Source organism: Aspergillus clavatus, genomic scaffold, assembly GCF_000002715.2.
Source record: "Aspergillus clavatus NRRL 1 1099423829792 genomic scaffold, whole genome shotgun sequence".
Lineage (NCBI taxonomy): Eukaryota > Fungi > Ascomycota > Eurotiomycetes > Eurotiales > Aspergillaceae > Aspergillus > Aspergillus clavatus.
In genome coordinates, this window is record NW_001517107.1 from 314,621 (window position 1) to 331,013 (window position 16,393).

At 52.7% G+C, this 16,393-nt stretch overlaps 9 protein-coding genes and 1 non-coding gene across 10 annotated transcripts; 5 read left to right on the forward strand and 5 right to left on the reverse strand.

The window, feature by feature from the left end:
- Nucleotides 1–112: 112 nt before the first annotated feature.
- On the forward strand, nt 113–365 carry ACLA_043540 (uncharacterized protein; the record flags this gene model as incomplete). Its single annotated transcript, XM_001275060.1, has 2 exons — nt 113–218; nt 292–365. 2 exons carry the CDS (start codon nt 113–115, stop codon nt 363–365), a joined length of 180 nt encoding a protein of 59 aa, XP_001275061.1.
- A 484-nt stretch (nt 366–849) lies between these two features.
- ACLA_043550 (uncharacterized protein) lies at nt 850–2,235 on the reverse strand (the record flags this gene model as incomplete). Its single annotated transcript, XM_001275061.1, has 1 exon — nt 850–2,235. One exon carries the CDS (start codon nt 2,233–2,235, stop codon nt 850–852), a length of 1,386 nt encoding a protein of 461 aa, XP_001275062.1.
- Nucleotides 2,236–2,624: 389 nt separating this feature from the next.
- ACLA_043560 (HET domain-containing protein) lies at nt 2,625–5,078 on the forward strand (the record flags this gene model as incomplete). Its single annotated transcript, XM_001275062.1, has 2 exons — nt 2,625–3,102; nt 3,292–5,078. The coding sequence occupies 2 exons, from the start codon at nt 2,625–2,627 to the stop codon at nt 5,076–5,078; spliced, it is 2,265 nt and encodes a 754-aa protein (XP_001275063.1).
- Nucleotides 5,079–7,069: 1,991 nt separating this feature from the next.
- ACLA_043570 (geranylgeranyl pyrophosphate synthase spyE) lies at nt 7,070–8,330 on the forward strand (the record flags this gene model as incomplete). Its single annotated transcript, XM_001275063.1, has 4 exons — nt 7,070–7,282; nt 7,339–7,493; nt 7,546–7,872; nt 7,946–8,330. The coding sequence occupies 4 exons, from the start codon at nt 7,070–7,072 to the stop codon at nt 8,328–8,330; spliced, it is 1,080 nt and encodes a 359-aa protein (XP_001275064.1).
- Nucleotides 8,331–8,558: 228 nt separating this feature from the next.
- ACLA_043580 lies at nt 8,559–8,637 on the reverse strand. The gene has a single exon. It is a non-coding gene; the product is annotated as a tRNA-Arg (tRNA).
- Nucleotides 8,638–8,832: 195 nt separating this feature from the next.
- ACLA_043590 (uncharacterized protein) lies at nt 8,833–9,668 on the forward strand (the record flags this gene model as incomplete). Its single annotated transcript, XM_001275064.1, has 2 exons — nt 8,833–9,037; nt 9,109–9,668. 2 exons carry the CDS (start codon nt 8,833–8,835, stop codon nt 9,666–9,668), a joined length of 765 nt encoding a protein of 254 aa, XP_001275065.1.
- Nucleotides 9,669–9,739: 71 nt separating this feature from the next.
- On the reverse strand, nt 9,740–10,934 carry ACLA_043600 (NAD(P)-dependent alcohol dehydrogenase; the record flags this gene model as incomplete). The annotated part of the gene is made up of 3 exons (XM_001275065.1): nt 9,740–10,036; nt 10,089–10,697; nt 10,761–10,934. 3 exons carry the CDS (start codon nt 10,932–10,934, stop codon nt 9,740–9,742), a joined length of 1,080 nt encoding a protein of 359 aa, XP_001275066.1.
- A 1,800-nt stretch (nt 10,935–12,734) lies between these two features.
- Nucleotides 12,735–13,076, forward strand: ACLA_043610 (uncharacterized protein; the record flags this gene model as incomplete). Its single annotated transcript, XM_001275066.1, has 1 exon — nt 12,735–13,076. The coding sequence occupies one exon, from the start codon at nt 12,735–12,737 to the stop codon at nt 13,074–13,076; it is 342 nt and encodes a 113-aa protein (XP_001275067.1).
- Nucleotides 13,077–13,297: 221 nt separating this feature from the next.
- Nucleotides 13,298–14,316, reverse strand: ACLA_043620 (sterol desaturase family protein; the record flags this gene model as incomplete). Its single annotated transcript, XM_001275067.1, has 3 exons — nt 13,298–13,371; nt 13,434–14,108; nt 14,169–14,316. 3 exons carry the CDS (start codon nt 14,314–14,316, stop codon nt 13,298–13,300), a joined length of 897 nt encoding a protein of 298 aa, XP_001275068.1.
- A 681-nt stretch (nt 14,317–14,997) lies between these two features.
- ACLA_043630 (uncharacterized protein) lies at nt 14,998–15,626 on the reverse strand (the record flags this gene model as incomplete). Its single annotated transcript, XM_001275068.1, has 2 exons — nt 14,998–15,454; nt 15,514–15,626. 2 exons carry the CDS (start codon nt 15,624–15,626, stop codon nt 14,998–15,000), a joined length of 570 nt encoding a protein of 189 aa, XP_001275069.1.
- Between the last annotated feature and the right edge of the window lie 767 nt (nt 15,627–16,393).

A 16,393-nucleotide genomic window follows, 5' to 3' on the forward strand; every position in this document is an offset into this window, starting at 1 on the left:
ATGAGAAGGATTAACATGCGCCGCCAATCAACTACGCAGTCTTATATACCAATGACCTACGACTCGTCCTAAGATAAATCCAACAACTCACAAGTGCCACGACAGACGTCGTATGATTGTCAGCATCTACGGGGGCCTGCGGTATGACTCAGCCACAGCGAAATGGGAGGACGACACCCTCATCTCCGAGGAGCGATATGTGATGTGTAATTTGAAAGGTACGTCATTTCAGAAGCACTGTGGTCTACGCCATAAGATGCTATGCAAAACTGACCGATGCTTCAAGCAAAGGGTTGGTGGGTTTCACAGGTTGTGGCCACGCGGGTGTGGTCAACATATGCCGTGATGCTCTGAAACTCGGCTAGAGGGTGCTTCTATATTCTGTAGTGGGTGGTTTCCATCTCGCAGACGCCGACGAGAATAGGTTGTCCGCGACCATGACTGACCCCAAGCCACTCGACGCGAAGGGTTTGCTCGCTAGCCATTGCACCAGCTGGAAGATTCAAGTGTCGGATTGCCCAGGAGATGCCAAACTGTCATGTGCCGTGCTTTTCGGGAAGCACCTATACTCTCAGCAGAGTGGAAGCTGAAGGGAACTGGAGGCTGTAAACTCCAGAGTGCCTTGCGTGCTGCTTTAATGAGGACTCTCTGGTCATACTCTTTGGTTGTGGATGACGGAACCCCCCCTGCCAATAAGGGCAAAGACTTATACTTTATGTCGAACATTAGACTGGAAGTCTGCCTTAGAGAATCAGTCGCAGATTAAACCAGCGAATTCTTGATGCCTCGTTGTTCCAATCGTAAATTATAGAGGTATAGATATTGATAGTAAGCCAGCCATTAGTATACTCAATGATCGCCACTCCCTTCGACCTTGTCGCTTATCTGATGTGCCTCTTCCTCCAGCTCTCCAGCATTAATTATAAATGGTACTTTCAATTCCAACCCGTCTGCCAGCTCAGCAGGAATCCAACTCCCTCCATTCCCAAATCCCATGACCACAATCTCACGGTCAGGCATCTTGCCAGTCTGGTCGGACCAGAGTCGATACCGAGCTCTATAACTATCCTGAATAGCCTCCCAGTCGCCGTGGGTGTCATTCACTAGCGCCATGGCGCGAAGCGTGACCATGATTGCGTACTCGATGTCGACGACTCGGCCTGTTTTCTCATACACCCTGTGGAAGGCATCGGCTAGCTTGCGCAGCTGCGCAATGGCCTTCTCGTCCTCATCTGAAACCAGGCTTTGAAGGTAAAGGCTGTCGATGACATGCTCGTCGAGTTCGGGCACGTCGCCGGTGCGCTCGAAGTAGATCTGGATGTGTCGCCGGAGGGTATGCAGCGCGCCTATAGACCGCTCCTCAGCAGGGGAGCTTTCCCCCGTACTGAGGTCTATCGGTGCAATTTTCAAGGCAGCCTGGCAGTACTCGATTACCTTGCACAGGTCGTCTAAATTGTCGGTGCTCCTATAGCGAAGGGTGAAGGACGCGGCGAGCCTGTGTATCAAGTCCAAATGGTTGGGATGTCCCGGTGGATGAATCTCGTGTATCTCTTTGCAGACGCGGATGGTCTCGTCGAGGTTTTCGAGGGAATCGTCTCGTGCATACATTATTCTCTTAATATCAAGGAGCATCTCCAGCATATCTGCGCGAAACGGATGTTTTCTTGGAGAAATCGAGACCGCCAGTTCTGCCGCAATCGCCGCCTCCTCCAGATATTTCTCATTCTTCGTCTCATTATAACCAAACGAATACAGAGTGCACAGCATGTTCAGCGTGAGGGCATGAAGTGGGCCGTTTTGGGGTGCAACATTGAGAAGCTGTCTGATTATCTCAAAGGCGTCTTCAAGATGCGCGGTGTCCTTGCTCTCCAGGAACCGGAACATAAGAATCGCCTGTAGATTATGCATGTAGACCTGCGGCCCATGATCGTGCTCTCCCCTGATCACTCTCTCGACGGCAGCTCTGCCAGCTTCGGCGGCTTCGTTTATGTCCTCGATATTCTTGGCTGTAGTAGTCTGATATCGTCGTTGCAGGCAAGCTCCAAGGATAGTGAGCGCGTCCGTGGGATTTTCATTTCTCTCCAAAAGCGATTGGACAGCGGCCCTGGCGCAGTCGATGCCTCTGTTAATGTCTTCTTGCTTCAGCCCAATCTCGAACTTCTCCAGGGCTTCCAGGGCAAGTTGCAGGTCATCCTGCTGAGCGCTTTCCCCCTGAGTGGGCTGGTTTTCCGACATGATGAGTTGGTAGATTCGGTCCCAGCCCGCTGTGCAGGAGAGGCTTCACGATTATATGACACGAGTCGATCAACCTCAAATTTGGAATTGCGATATTGTGGCTGCCGAAGCATTGCGCCACCGGGATAGGGAATCTGCCTTGCTGAACACGTCAGATTGTCGGATCATCCCCAGCGCCAAGCCATTCTACCAAACCCTGCCTGGTTTAGTGCAAACCCAAGTAGCGATCTGCATGCTAGGCGGCTCAGCTTAGGCTCAGCCTTGTTCGATGCATAAAACCGAGCCGCGGGGTCAGCACTGTTCGAAACGGACCGCTTATAACCAGGCCAGGGCACATTGTTTCATCCATGAATATAGTATAGCATTCTCAGCCCCTATCAGCCATTACCATGTCAGGCACCAACGACGACCCGTTCCTGGAATCAGCAGCTGAGTGCCCGGTCTGTCTTGATCTGAACAAGGATCACCTCCGCCGCCAATGGCGTCGCTATGGTCGACTTTATGCGGCGGATTCCCCGTACAGCTTTACGTTAAATCTACTCAGTGAGAATCTAGCGGGTAAATCCTGCGATGGCTGCGCCGTGGTATGGGAAGCAGCGCAGAAGATCAAAGAAGAATTCGGGCTGGACTTTCGCAATGCCATACTTGAGTTTCTGGACGACGAGCGTAAAGGCCTTTCTCTAACGCTGACAATGCTTCATCCCCTCCATACCGCGCCAGGCGACTGGGAGAACGCCAAGGCAAATTTGGATCTGAAAGTGAAAGTTCATACGGGGCCGACCAAGAAGCGCCCCGACAGACTCTGGGAGCATAACATCATGTCGCCGAGATATGAGATCTACTCTCACTCGGAGAGAAAATCAATGTGTGAGGAATAAAGCCCCTTGAAGGGCTCTTTGAGAATTTTGCTAATAGTGACAAAAGTAGCAGACGCCGGAGCAAAGCCTCGATGGAGTGCCATTCTCCCCCGACCTGTTCGATGCGGAGATACCGGCAGCAGTGAGGCCATTTCGTGGACGCGCGCTCAACTGAATCAGTGTACTTCTACTCATTCAGATTGCAATCTAGATGAGCCTGGCAGGGCCTTGCCGACTAGGGTTCTTGATCTCGGCGAGCAAGAAGCCATCACATCCGATGTCAGACTTTATGTCACAGATAAAGAGCAAGCAGACTACCTCTGCCTGAGCCATTGCTGGGGCGCTGACAGTGGTCTAAAACCGCTGAGGACGGTCCATGAGAGACTTGAGGAGTTTCAAATCGGGATTTCATTCGGGAGTCTCCCCAAGACCTTCAAGGACGCCGTTATTTTTACCCGTAAACTCGGATATCGCTACCTCTGGATTGATTCGCTGTGCATCATTCAAGATGACGGAGATGACTGGATGAGGGAGGCGGGACAAATGGCGAGCATATATGAAAACGCGGTGCTCACGCTGTCAGCAGCATCATCATCAGATAGTAGTGGTGGACTCTTTCGAGTCACTGCTCATCCCGAGATCCCACTCGGTGGCAGCGAGAAAGGCCAGGGGCAACTTGCCATGCGACGATTTGCGAATCCATCATTCCTGGCATACGCCAAGCGTGGATCAGCACGAGACATGACCGATGCGGCGCGTACATCGCCGTTGTTTCGGCGTGCCTGGGTGTTCCAAGAACGCATCCTCTCTCGGCGGATCCTCTTCTTTACCCCTTTGGAGCTCGTCTTCGAATGCCGTGACTCGAACAGTACCGAATCCGGCTGGTCTTGGATCGACTCGAGCCCCAAACATGCGTTTACATCAGTCTACGACCGGGCGATCTCTCCGACCTCCCTGTCAGCGCTGTGGCGCAAACTGGTGGGCAAATTCACCCAGCTGAGACTAAGCTTGGAGAAGGACACTTTGCCAGCCATGGCAGGTGTCGCCCAACGTTTTCTTCTCCAGGCACAGAGCACAGATCCTAACAGTTATTTTGCCGGCCTGTGGCGAGAAACGTTTATCGAAGACCTGCTATGGGAGGTGTCCAGCTATCGACACGACGGGCATCAGCGCATCAACCCTGGTATTCCGTCCTGGTCATGGGCCCGTAGCGATTCGCCCAAGAGATACGCGCAGAGAATGATCCTAACCCATCTAAGTCGCTTGAAAGATGCTGTCTGTGTCTCCAAGGGACCCGCAGCCAACGCCCTGACGAGCGTGGAGTCCGGTTACGCTGTCCTTTCGGGATACCCTATACAAGCCAAGATGACTCGGGCTGGTATCGTCGTTGACCAGAACCCCCGAGTCTGCCACATCCCGGACAGCGACTACCCCTGGTATGAAGATGGGCCAGACAAAATCGAGAACGGGGATCAGCTTTCTATTCTTCCGCTAGCAACATCCGCCGACGCAGAACATGGCACTTCAATCCACGCCATAGTCCTCCGGCCAAATCGCAATGGGGACGGCAGCTTCACCAGAATCGGGGTATTCAGGATCTCCATCCACCATCTCCGAAACCACCGCTACATTTTTGAAGGCACAAGCGTGTTTCTCGACGTCTGCAAGCGTCAAGTATCATATGGGGAGTCCCTGTTAGGAGACGATGGTAAGTATCGGGAGGTGGAAGGATCGTCAGAGCCGCTCTATCTCGCCCCTAAAGCAGGTAAAGAACTCAGCGCGTTCAAATCCCAGGCACATGATCTTCACCTGTTTCTGCACGGAAACAAACCCGAACTCAAATCTGCTGAATTCATTGGGCAAAAGCACCTGGATACGCTGAAATCGGAAATGGAGACTGAGGAGAGGAGGATGGAGGAGTGGAATCGGCGCAACGAGCAAGGCGAGGCTCAACTTTACGAGCGGGTTTTGGTCAAGATTGTTTAAATGTCGAGGTTAATGAAGCTTCACGTCATGATATGGCCTGTTTTGCCGAGGAATAAACATTACAAAATACACGAGATGAGATCCGACCACTGATTCTTGAAGAACAAGGTGAACTTCAGTAGCTGAAGGAAAGATATTCCCGTCCAGTAATAGATCGAATGGCATCGCTTACAGCCCATGAGTGACCAATCAATCTGATACAAATCAGCGTGGCTGTTGAGCAAGGCTGGTTCCAACCTCGCGGATGAAACTGCCATCCTCATACACTTATACGATTTGATTTGCAGCCTTGCACCATCAACTTGGGCTTGAATGTGTTTGATATTGTTCATATCTATTCTTCATTGTGGGCCAATCTCTATACTTGGACATGCTCATAGTCGGGTTGATCTGCAGTACACCACTATTGGGGCACCTAATCATATCCTGACCGAAAGCCCTACTAGATAGTAGAACCCCCGATTCAATATCAGGAATGGGTGAGCCATGTCTTGCCCATCTTACGGACAGTGCCATACTAGTGGTCGTATATACTAAACACAGCGAAATCACGCGGTATCATTTCTATCTAGCGTTTCTATCCGCAAATCTCTCCTTTAATGCGCATCAGGCTGTTTTCATTATCATCAGAAAGGAGCTGGTTAATGACGGTTTTCGACGCCCCTGGCGAATACTCTGGCTGTTCGGATTCTTCAGCAGCTCTTCGCTTCAACATTCCCACATGTCTATCGCATATTCGCCTCGCTTCTTTTCACCACATGGACGATCGTGTCTAGTCGCAGAAAGGGCAAGAAATTCGGGCTACAAGGTAATGAAGATACCTGGGGTTTTGGACAAATCCTAACCATGGCATCGTTGATGCTTCCGTTATTCCAGTTATTAGAGACTCTATACCAGGGGCAACTTCTTGAGGGCTTGCTCGTGTCTTGACTGCAATTATGGAGAACTCTGCAACATTGACTTACTCTACATAACCTTTGAAAGGGGGTTCTACCAGCAAGAGACCAACATATCAAAGCATGATGCAAGGAAGGATGAGTGCGAGGCTGCCGATGGTTCAAGCGTTGACTCAATTGTCTCTGACCAACGAGTCCATTATGCTACGAAGCACCGTAATTTGCCGAATTGCCTATGTACTGACAGGTGGCAAAGGCCAGCAGCAAATAGGTTTAGTTGTCCATTATCTCTCGGTCGAAACACATCCTACTTCAGTGAGGCTTCACGCCTCGTCGCCATATTCCGAATTGAACCAGTCCGGTTCCAGGGCTTCCCTTGCAAAGATTCCATCCACGACTATGGATACAACGCCAGATCATACTCTCCACAGGCAACTCGTGCAGATTCCCAGCCTACCTCATGGTTTTGTGAGGCACTGGAGGATTTCCGATGCCACTATCAGCGCAGTTTGGGTAGTACCACCCTCGGGTTCCTTGCATCAAAGCGTATGATGGCCCGGTGTGTAAATCCCCATGGTTTACACTACATCTTCTTGATAGAGGCACTTGTTTCGGGGCTCTCCATGGCCCAAGGCATGCTGGGAACTGGCTGAAAACAGTCACAATCAAAAGTTTGCTTATGTGTGGACGCCCTCTAGGGATTCCTCCGTGGCTGAAGACCCTGGGGAATCAATCCAGCCAGGAATCAAACATCGATTCATGTTTAGACCTGTCCTTCCGACCAGTCTCGATTCCAACGTCAAGCACTCATACACGAATAAGAGAGCTTCCGAGGCGGAGGTACAGATCCTTGTGGCCGTCAGGGGATTAGATCAAAAGCGAAGCTATGCGACAGTAATATAGAACTGCTCTTTTCTTTTATTTGTTCTCACCCCACCTGGGGATAAAAGACCGTATCTGTCAGACTTGAAAAGCTGGGTTAGACCTAGTATATGTCTCCTGGTGACATTCGTGGAGTTGCATATCCAGTTTCACTTGAATCTATCTTTTCACCCTGACGGTGACAGCTGCCTCTTTAAGCTGGAAATGATGACAATGCCGCTCATTTCGTTACTTGAGCCTGTTTCCCAAGACTCATTGCAGTATCATCAGTCCCAGTGGCCGCCCAACTTCTTCATAGCCAAGGACAATCATTCCCGGAGCACAAATGGCACATTGACAACACCAGACTCACCAAGCTCGTCTTCCAAATCCATCTTTCACGATGAAGCGGATGTCCAGCTGCAGCGCAAGTTCACACAAGAAAAGGTAGGCTCAGCTATCTTACTAGATTGCTGCGTCGTACTGATCCCAGCTGGCAATAGATCATCTCCGCTCCGCTGGACTATCTCTCCGGCTTCCCCGGCAAAGACATCAGAGGCAAACTCATCTCCTCCTTCAACGAGTGGCTCAAAATCCCAGAGCAAAAGCTGGACATCATTAAGCGAGTAATCGGACTCTTACACACTGCTTCACTGCTGTACATATCCCCAATCCCTACCCATCACAACCTCTGCGCTCACCAAACACAGTATCGACGACATCCAGGATTCCTCCAAGCTCCGCCGCGGCTTCCCCGTCGCGCACAGCATCTTCGGCATCGCGCAGACAATCAACTCCGCCAACTTCGCTTACTTCTGGGCCCAGCAGGAACTCCAGAAACTCGGCAAGTCCGACGCTCTCGCCATCTTCACCGATGAGCTGCTGCGGCTGCACCGCGGCCAGGGCATGGATCTATACTGGCGGGACTCACTGATCTGTCCCACAGAGGAAGAGTACCTGGATATGGTCTCCAACAAGACAGGCGGGCTATTTCGACTGGCGATCAAGCTTATGCAGATGGAAAGTCAGAATGAGAGGTGCGTCAATTGCCCCAAACCATTGCCACAACCCCCCCTCCCCTCAGACCACAACCTCTCTAACTACAATCAGAGACTGCGTCCCCCTCGTCGACCTGCTGGGAATTATCTTTCAGATCCGCGACGACTACCAGAACCTGCAGAGCGACCTGTATGCCAAGAACAAGGGCTTTGGCGAGGACATCACCGAGGGGAAATTCTCGTACCCGATCATCCACAGCATTCGCAGCGAGCCCGGAAACTTGCAGTTGATGAGTATCCTCAAGCAAAAGCCGGAGGACGAGGACGTGAAGCGGTACGCGATTCGCATCATCGAGTCGACGGGCAGCTTCGACTACTGCCGGCAGAAGCTGGCGAGTCTGACAGCTGAGGCGAGGGAGATGTTGGCCGGGTTTGGGGATTTGGAGGAAGTGGCTGGGTTGAACAGTATTTTGGATTTTTTGGAATTGAAGGAGTGAGTGAGTGCTGGCGTTATCTGTGTAGTTTAATGCTATTTGCAGATGGATGATGCCGGTGATGTGGTGGTATATCGGTGGCTGCAGGGATCGCCGGGACACCAGTTCACTAATATATTACTTTTCAATCAAGAGAGAAAGAGAGAAAGAAAAATACTAATGAGTAAAACATCCTTTCGATATCGCAAAACAATACTTCTCGATGGTGCCTCACAAAAAAAAAACAAAGGTCGATCTACATGGGACTCGAACCCACAACCTCCTGTTGTCCGCATAGGAGACAGGTGCTCTACCATTGAGCCAATAGACCTTTTGCACCTCACATACTCCCAAATTGACATTACAGCCCAGTGCCAGTCACCCATGCTCCTATTATCCCCAACTCTGCGGGGGTTTGTTATCAACTGCTTCAACATCCCCCAATTCTCAGCAACCCACAGCTTCATCCCCATACAATTAAACAAAGTAAACACTCCCCCACCTTCCCCCCCAAGCCAGCCAGAAAATGACCTCCAACACCCACCCCACACCCCAAGGAAGTCTCTCCACCCGCATCTCCCTCCGCTGGCTCCCCGGCCCCGCCTTCGAAAACACCGACACCTTCGTCATGTCGCTGACAGGCTGGTACGTCGACCTGCGCGTCGACAAAGCATCCGGCAGGCTCGACTGGGCGATCGCGGGCCGCCGCATCGTCGAAAGCACGGACCCATGTATGCCCACTCGCTCCCACCTGCCCCTTGACTCACTCTTCTTTCCTTGCTACTCCAGCTGACGATGCCAGTACGCGTGCGCTTCACGCATGAGATCGACTCGCGCGGTTCCTTCGCGGACGCGGACTGCGGGACCTTCACTGCCCTGGATGATGGGGATGAGTTGGAGGTTGGCAAGATGGCGCGCGTGGATCTTCCTGGATGTCCGGTGAGGGCGTATGAGGAGGTGTGGCGTGAGTTGCCGTTCCGGAGGGGTCCAGAGGGGGAGGGGAGGGGTGTGTCGTGGGTGCTTGAGGGGTGGGAGGCGAAGGGGGAGGGGGAGGAAGGAGTTGGGATTCGGACGTTTGTGGCCAGGCTGTGGGGGAGTTATTTGGTGCTGCGGCAGCGGCAGACACGGGCGCGGTCGAGGGATGGTCGTGTGGTGGTCACGGAAGGCGGGGAGGTGAGTGCTCGGAGGGAGGAATGGGGTTTGGCGGGGGGTTGGGAGGTGAAGTATGCATTGGGCCCGGAGGTGGATGGGCTGCCTTCGATGAGGAGGACACTGGCAGACGACAGGCAGTGGAGTATGGGCGAAAAAGTGGTGATCGCGGATCAGACGTACATTGTGCGAGCCTACGAGAAGATCGGCTAAGACAGGGAAAAAACGCTAAATGGTCTATGCTCATGATCTAGTAGGGGTCTATGTACATATTAAGTCATAATCTATTGGTCGTTGACGAGGACGTAGCGGTAGCGAGCCTTGCCGGCGTCCATGTCGAGAACGGCCTGGTTGGCGTCCTTCATGGATCGCTCCTGGATCCAGGGGTGGACGCCCTTGTCGGCCGCCAGCTGCAGCATCTCTCTCAGTTCGCTGGGGCTACCGATCAGGGACCCGCCCATTCTGATTCTGCGGGAGATCAGGGACATGGCGGGAATCTCCAGAGCACCGTCCTCGGGGGCGCCCATCTGGACGAAGGCGCCGTTGGTGCGCAGAAGCGAAGCGTATTGTACGATGGGCATCTAGGCATGTTAGCGGAGCCAGAGAAGCAACAACTGCAAGGGATGTTCCTACCTTGGAGGACGAAACGGTGGAAACAATCAGATCCAAAGAGCGGCCATGCTTCTTGGCCCAGTCCTGGTCGTCGTCGGTGGCAATGTACTCATCGGCACCGAGCTTCAGCGCATCCTCCTTCTTGTTGGCCTTGCGGGAGATGGCAACGACCTTGTCGGCACCCATGGCCTTGGCGAACAGGATACCAAAGTGGCCCAGGCCACCGATACCGATGACACCGACCTTCTTGCCAGGGCCACAGCCGTAGTGCTTCAGGGGGGAGTAGAGGGTGACGCCACCGCACAGCATGGGCGCGGCCTCGGCGGAGGGAATGGCGTCGGGGATCTTCATGACGAAGTGCGAGGGAGCCCGGTGGTACAGCGCATAGCCACCGTACGACTTGTCGCCGTTGAAGTGCACCGCGTTGTAGGTGCCGACCATGTTGACGCAGTACTGCTCCAGACCCGAGGCGCACTCCTCGCAGTCGCCCTTGCGGCCCAGGCAGGAGTCGTTCTGCGCGCCGACGCCGACGCGATCACCGACCTTGATGCCACCCTCGGCCTTGGAGCCGACACGGACCGCGATCCCCACGATCTCGTGGCCGACGCAGCAGGGGTACCTGGAGGGGCCCTTTTGGAGCCATTAGTCGGGGGTGTCCTCGTGGTTCTATGGACAGATCGGCAAGGGACATACCCATCCGCTTCGCAGAGTATGCAGGTCCGAACCACAGATACCGGAGTGAGTGATCTTAATATCGACGTCCGTTTCCTCCCACTCCTTGGGCTTGAAATCCTTCCAGACCATGTTGCCGATGGACTGGTTGTCCAGGCCCATCCAGCCCTCGAACTTGTAATCGGTGGACGACATCTTGCTTGCTAAGGTAGCTGACAATGGCGCTGTGAGATACGCTTCCTTACCGAACAGTCGCTTCCTACAGGGTCCTCATTCGTCTTTTATAACTTAGAACGGAGCAATTACCGGGTGAATAGCTGCAGAGTACAAGGGAATGCTTAGAAATCCAGCAAGTTTTAGGAGCCCACTTGTTGCAAGATCATGGTCAGCGCCCACTATTGATTCCATTAAATCCGACGGCTTCGGAGGTATTGGTGGATCGGGGGTCCTTTCACTGTCATCACTGATCTCTAGTCTCTACTCTGCCATCCCGATGTGGATACACGGCCCTGGATACTGCTCTCATCAGGATCAAGCATGGGACTCGCACCCAATGAGCTGACTCGAACAATCACCGAACGGTAACACTGAGCAGTGAACACTGACCCGAAACTGAACGGAAACCCCGGCACGCCGTCAAGATTCTTCCAGGACGCGTCCACGGGTGGGTCTAATCCGGATAGGGATCCATGGTGGTTCAGTGATCAGTCAACGGTTCGACCGCCGTTTGGATTCACCCAGTTGGACGGCAGGATTTAAGCTTAGGGCTATCCTGGCACAATACTGCTGATGCCTGCGCTTTTAGTATTATTAATCGATATTACCTTAGTGCCTGGTTTCCCCCGTACTGATGACTCGGCGTCCTTTGTGGCGGTTTTCCCCTGTGGTCCCGAAGGAGCAGACACTTGTGCACTCTGGGAATTGACCGGTAACTGGGTAGAAATCCTAGGGGTGTCCGCATCCTCAGTTTCCCCGTGGATTACTGATCATCTCATGGCCATGAAAGATCCATGCATCTTGATTATACCGATGCTCCTCGACTTGGCCCGTCGCCACCAACCATAACCCGAGAAGCAGTTCAGCTGCGGTTGGGAATGTTTTGTATAGAGTATTCTCATTATAGAGTGTAGACGGCTGTTGATCTGCAGGTCCCTCCCAGAAAATGCAATGGGATTGAACTTTCGAGAAACCGGCCAGGCCATCGAACCTTTCCCTGTGCAAATCATCAGTCGCCACATCCGCTACCTCGGCCCATGGTGTCATAGTGGAACAGAGTCTCAGTATATGTGTGAGAGCATTAGAAACAGGAACCAGGGAAAGCAGTCAATTTTATCCATCCATTAGTAGTATTAATCGTATGACTGTGTGGCTGGAGAACGCTTTGGGGGATATTTCATCAGCCTGTGATTTGTGATCATGAAGGGATTTGTGATTACTCAAAAACAAACAAGATTCAAGCTAAAAGGGAGAGTAAGCACTATAATTCTTTCTCCCTGCATCGCATAATAGAACTAGATTCAAAATCATATTCCTGGAATTTATAGATAGTAGATCCGGGCCGGTAGAAATAAAAAAAAAAATTGTATGAAAGTATAGATGTCTGATCACAGCATCACAGCTCAGCAACGGCCTAATTCGCATCAAAATGTATATGCCCAGTGCTTTTGCCTCAACACAGTCGGGGTATATGCCAGACATAACAAAACAACATGAGAGAAGTATCAAAAAATAAATAAACACAGAGTAACCAATCCACTGTCCACATCCTCGCGCCCATCCGTCTGCGCACCGATAACATCCGACAGATAATACCACAACTCTACCCACCCAGCGGCACTCCCCAGCCTCGCGCTCAATCACGACGTCCAGGCCCGCGAGCCCCGTTTCCGCACACGCGAGCCGGATTGCTGCCTTGAGAGCGATGATGATATGTATACAACATGACTGCACTGTTCTACTCGGTGGTAGATGTAGGTTGTAAAGATATCTGCAATCATGGAGCAGTGGAAGGTTACCGTGTTCCGAATGGAAGGGGCTTTGTACATGCTAATACCACGTCCACCAGGTCTGACCCTCCCTCCTCTTGCTAACAACGCTAGGGCAACCACTGGTGCTCGCGCGATTACGGCACAGGCTCTGACTCCAACGGCTACGGCCGCGGCGATGCGTACCATTACTCCAACAGGTGGGTTTGCATGTATCATGGACTGGATTGGAGGTGGGGATGGTGCTAACGGGTGCAGCAACGGGTCGTATTACTATTCCAATGCGGATGGGAGTACGTATTATAACAACGGGCGGGGCGAGGCGTGGTATACGCCTGCGTCGCAGAAGTGAATCGATGAAGAAGAGGGGGGGGATGATTGCTGCTCGGGTACGAGAAGAGGGTTTGAGGAAGACAGTCGCTGCTGGAATGTACTCGCTGGGAGGCGTTGAGGGATAGATTCTTTTTACGAATGAGACAAGGGTAAAGTCTATTACATTACATTAGTTCCGGTGTGCTAAGCTATGCTATAATATGATATGCTGGTCAAGTGACAACGGGGTCAATAAAGTCGTTAATTCTGCGCCTTCGCTCTCTCCGCGCGCCGCTTCTCTCGAGCCTCGGGGCCGGCAACGGTGCCCATCAAAACTACCCATCGTTAGCAACAAGGACTTTTTCTCTCTTCGCAGGGGATCCAGAGAAAAACCTACCATCCCAATGTTTAAACGAACTGGAATAATTACCCCAAAAGTAGCGGTGGTGGTCATCATGCCAGTCCGCCCCTCCCCAAAACGGGACAATACGGCGCAGACTCCAGGGAAAGTCGTAGCCGGAGTGGGCATCGATGGCCTGGAACTGGCGCAGGGCGACCCAGGCGAGCACGGTGGCGAGATGCACGTCGTAGCCCAGCAGGCCGAGGACGAGGGGGGGCCCGATGGTACCAAAGCCGAGGAAGAGGGTCTCCCAGGGGCTGGCGTACTCGGCAGTCAGACCGAAGGGGGCAGCGTACTGATGGTGGATGCGATGGACGGAGCGGTACAGGGGGCCCCAGTGCATGGCGCGGTGCAGCCAGTAGTGGTAGGCGTCTTCGACGAGGAAGAAGGTGATGATCTGGGCGGTGAGGGGGCGCCAGTCCGGGAAGGGGGTGGAGAAGCTGAGGCCGCAGAATTCCATCATGGGGTGGAAGAGGACGATGAGCGGGAGTTCGATGACGAAGTGGATGAGGAGGATGTATTTGGTGCAGGCCCATTGCTCGGCGACGGAGGGGGGCGGCTTCTGGTCCTGGATCTTGTATTTCATGAAGATGCTGGGGAGCGCGTCGGCGATGATCCAGGGGAGGCAGCGGCTGAAGTAGATGATTTCGTGCGCGAGGAAGGTGATGATTCCTTTTGGAAGCTGTTAGATTGGGAGGTTATACGAGCGGTTAGGGTTTTTTTTCTTCCTACCTGTCGCGAGGATGTTGTTGTCCCAGTACTCATAGTGAGCCCACCACAGCTTCTCGAGACGCGAGAGCTCCGGATACTGCTGGGCAGCGAAGTCGAGCAGATCGGGATAGCTCGCCATGGAGTGCGAGAGGGTGGTATTGAAATCCATGGCGAATCTCTGTGGAAGACAAGTTGGTTTTGGTCCGTCCGAGTCGAACATCCAGCTTCTCTCTACATACATATATACAAGGCAGAATAGGGTCAAGTTATCCGGAATTGCATGATCCGAATGGCTGGCCCAAACGAACAACAGGAACGGAACAGGCCACCCGGGAGACATTCCAGTGGATCCATCAGCCAATGCAGGAACGGTTTTATTATTTCCTTCCTAGAGCTACTACTGTATGGAACTCTCTGTAAGCCTGTCAAGGCAGATCGACTATGATAGTGGTGGGGAATTGCATCAATTGAGTAGGCAATCCTCCATTATTAGTTTCTTACCCTACTGGCTACAGTTCATCCTACAGTGCTGCCTGTCTGTCTTTCGTGGCTGAGGGCTCGTACGATCTCGGCCCGCCTAGGGAGTGGCCACTAGACTAGGGCTGGTACATAACTCCATAGTATCGGGTATCGGGCTTTGCTTTCATTAAGGGTGTTAAAAAAACAAAAAAAAACTGATCCCTGAACATGTCTCTCAAGAAATCACCACATTGCCCAGTCGTCTTCCAGTAAGTCGGTAAATATATATATAGATATATATCTCTCTGGCTCAACCACATACAAAGTATTATCAATTATAAAAATCCGACCAATGCCAGTCCGACAGAATATAAAACATCACATGTCATAATTAAATATGAAACGCAGCAACAGCAACAGCCAACCCAGCCGCGATACTCAAGTCCACCCCCATCGACGCACCACCATTACCCGTCTGCACCGTCCCAGCAGCAGATGAAGTCGCAGAGGACGTACTTGCGACCAATGTCGACCCTGCACTCACGCTCCCCGTCCCACTCCCCGTCTCTCTCGGCCCATCGCAGTGCCAATGGTCTCCATGCGGCGTACAGCCCACCGATGCCGTCGGACTCGGCGCGGTTGGTGACGGCGATCCGGTGACGTGCTCGTCGTGCTCGTCGTCGGGGGAGTGCGTGGTCGTTGCGGTGACGGCCGCAGTCGACGCGGGACCGTCACAGTGCCAGTGGTCCCCGTGGGGCTCGCAGCCGCTGGACTCGGTGGGACTTGGGGCCAGGGAGGGCTTGGTTGTGGTGCTGGTGGCGGTGGGAGAGGCTGGGCCGTCGCAGTGCCTTTTGTACACAGTTAGTTAGGGCGGGTATACGGGGGAAAAGAAAGGTGAGATTCATACCAGTGGTCGCCGTGTGGTTCACAGCCAACGGACGCCGTAGGGGAAGGGCCTGGGTCTTGCGCCAGGACGGCGGTGGACGCCAGGGCGAGGAGAGCGAGATGAAAGTGCCTCATGGTGATTCTCTAGATTTCCACGTTGTCACGTCCTTTTGAGGTGGTTCCGCTACACGAGGGAGTTCCTGGTCTTATGTACCTCGAATCCTCGATGGCGAGTGCGCACCGGGTACTCCCCCTAGTTACCATCCAAGGAGATTCATTTAAGCAAACATCTCTTGGCCAGAGGTTAGCATCTTCTGTGAGAGGAGCATAGGAAAAGTGCCAAGCGAGTGGAAGCCCTTGGCGCCTCCAAGGTTCTCATCCTGACTTGGGGATATTGTACATGTTGCAGTGTGCCAAGCATGCTTGTGAGAACCTTGAGGACAGTGGTCGTACGAGCGACAAACCGATTGTATCACTACATATATCTTCGTAAGAGAGTGTGTGACCCTCGCACAAGCTTGTTTTGACGTCGGCTAAACTGCTTTGGCGGCTGAGATATGATGTTAAATAAGTCTTATTCGGACAGGGACAGACAGGGCACTTTGAGTAGACTCAATCCACCGGTCTGATGGGAATCGAAATGAGGCAACCTGTTTCGCCATGAGCCGCTACAATTATTGACTGCATCGTCACTGTCCAACTCCATCCTGGGAATAGCATCAACAACACGATGCCTGATGCCTGCGCTCCGCATGGCCGACCACGTGGCTGAACTCCGAATTCCGATGCGGAGTTTCTGCGCATCCTACTCCGACGGCTGCTATCATTCTAAATGAACCAATAAGGACCGAGAAAACAAGACCCGTAGACAGGGGAACAAACAGCGCTGGCCAATACACGCC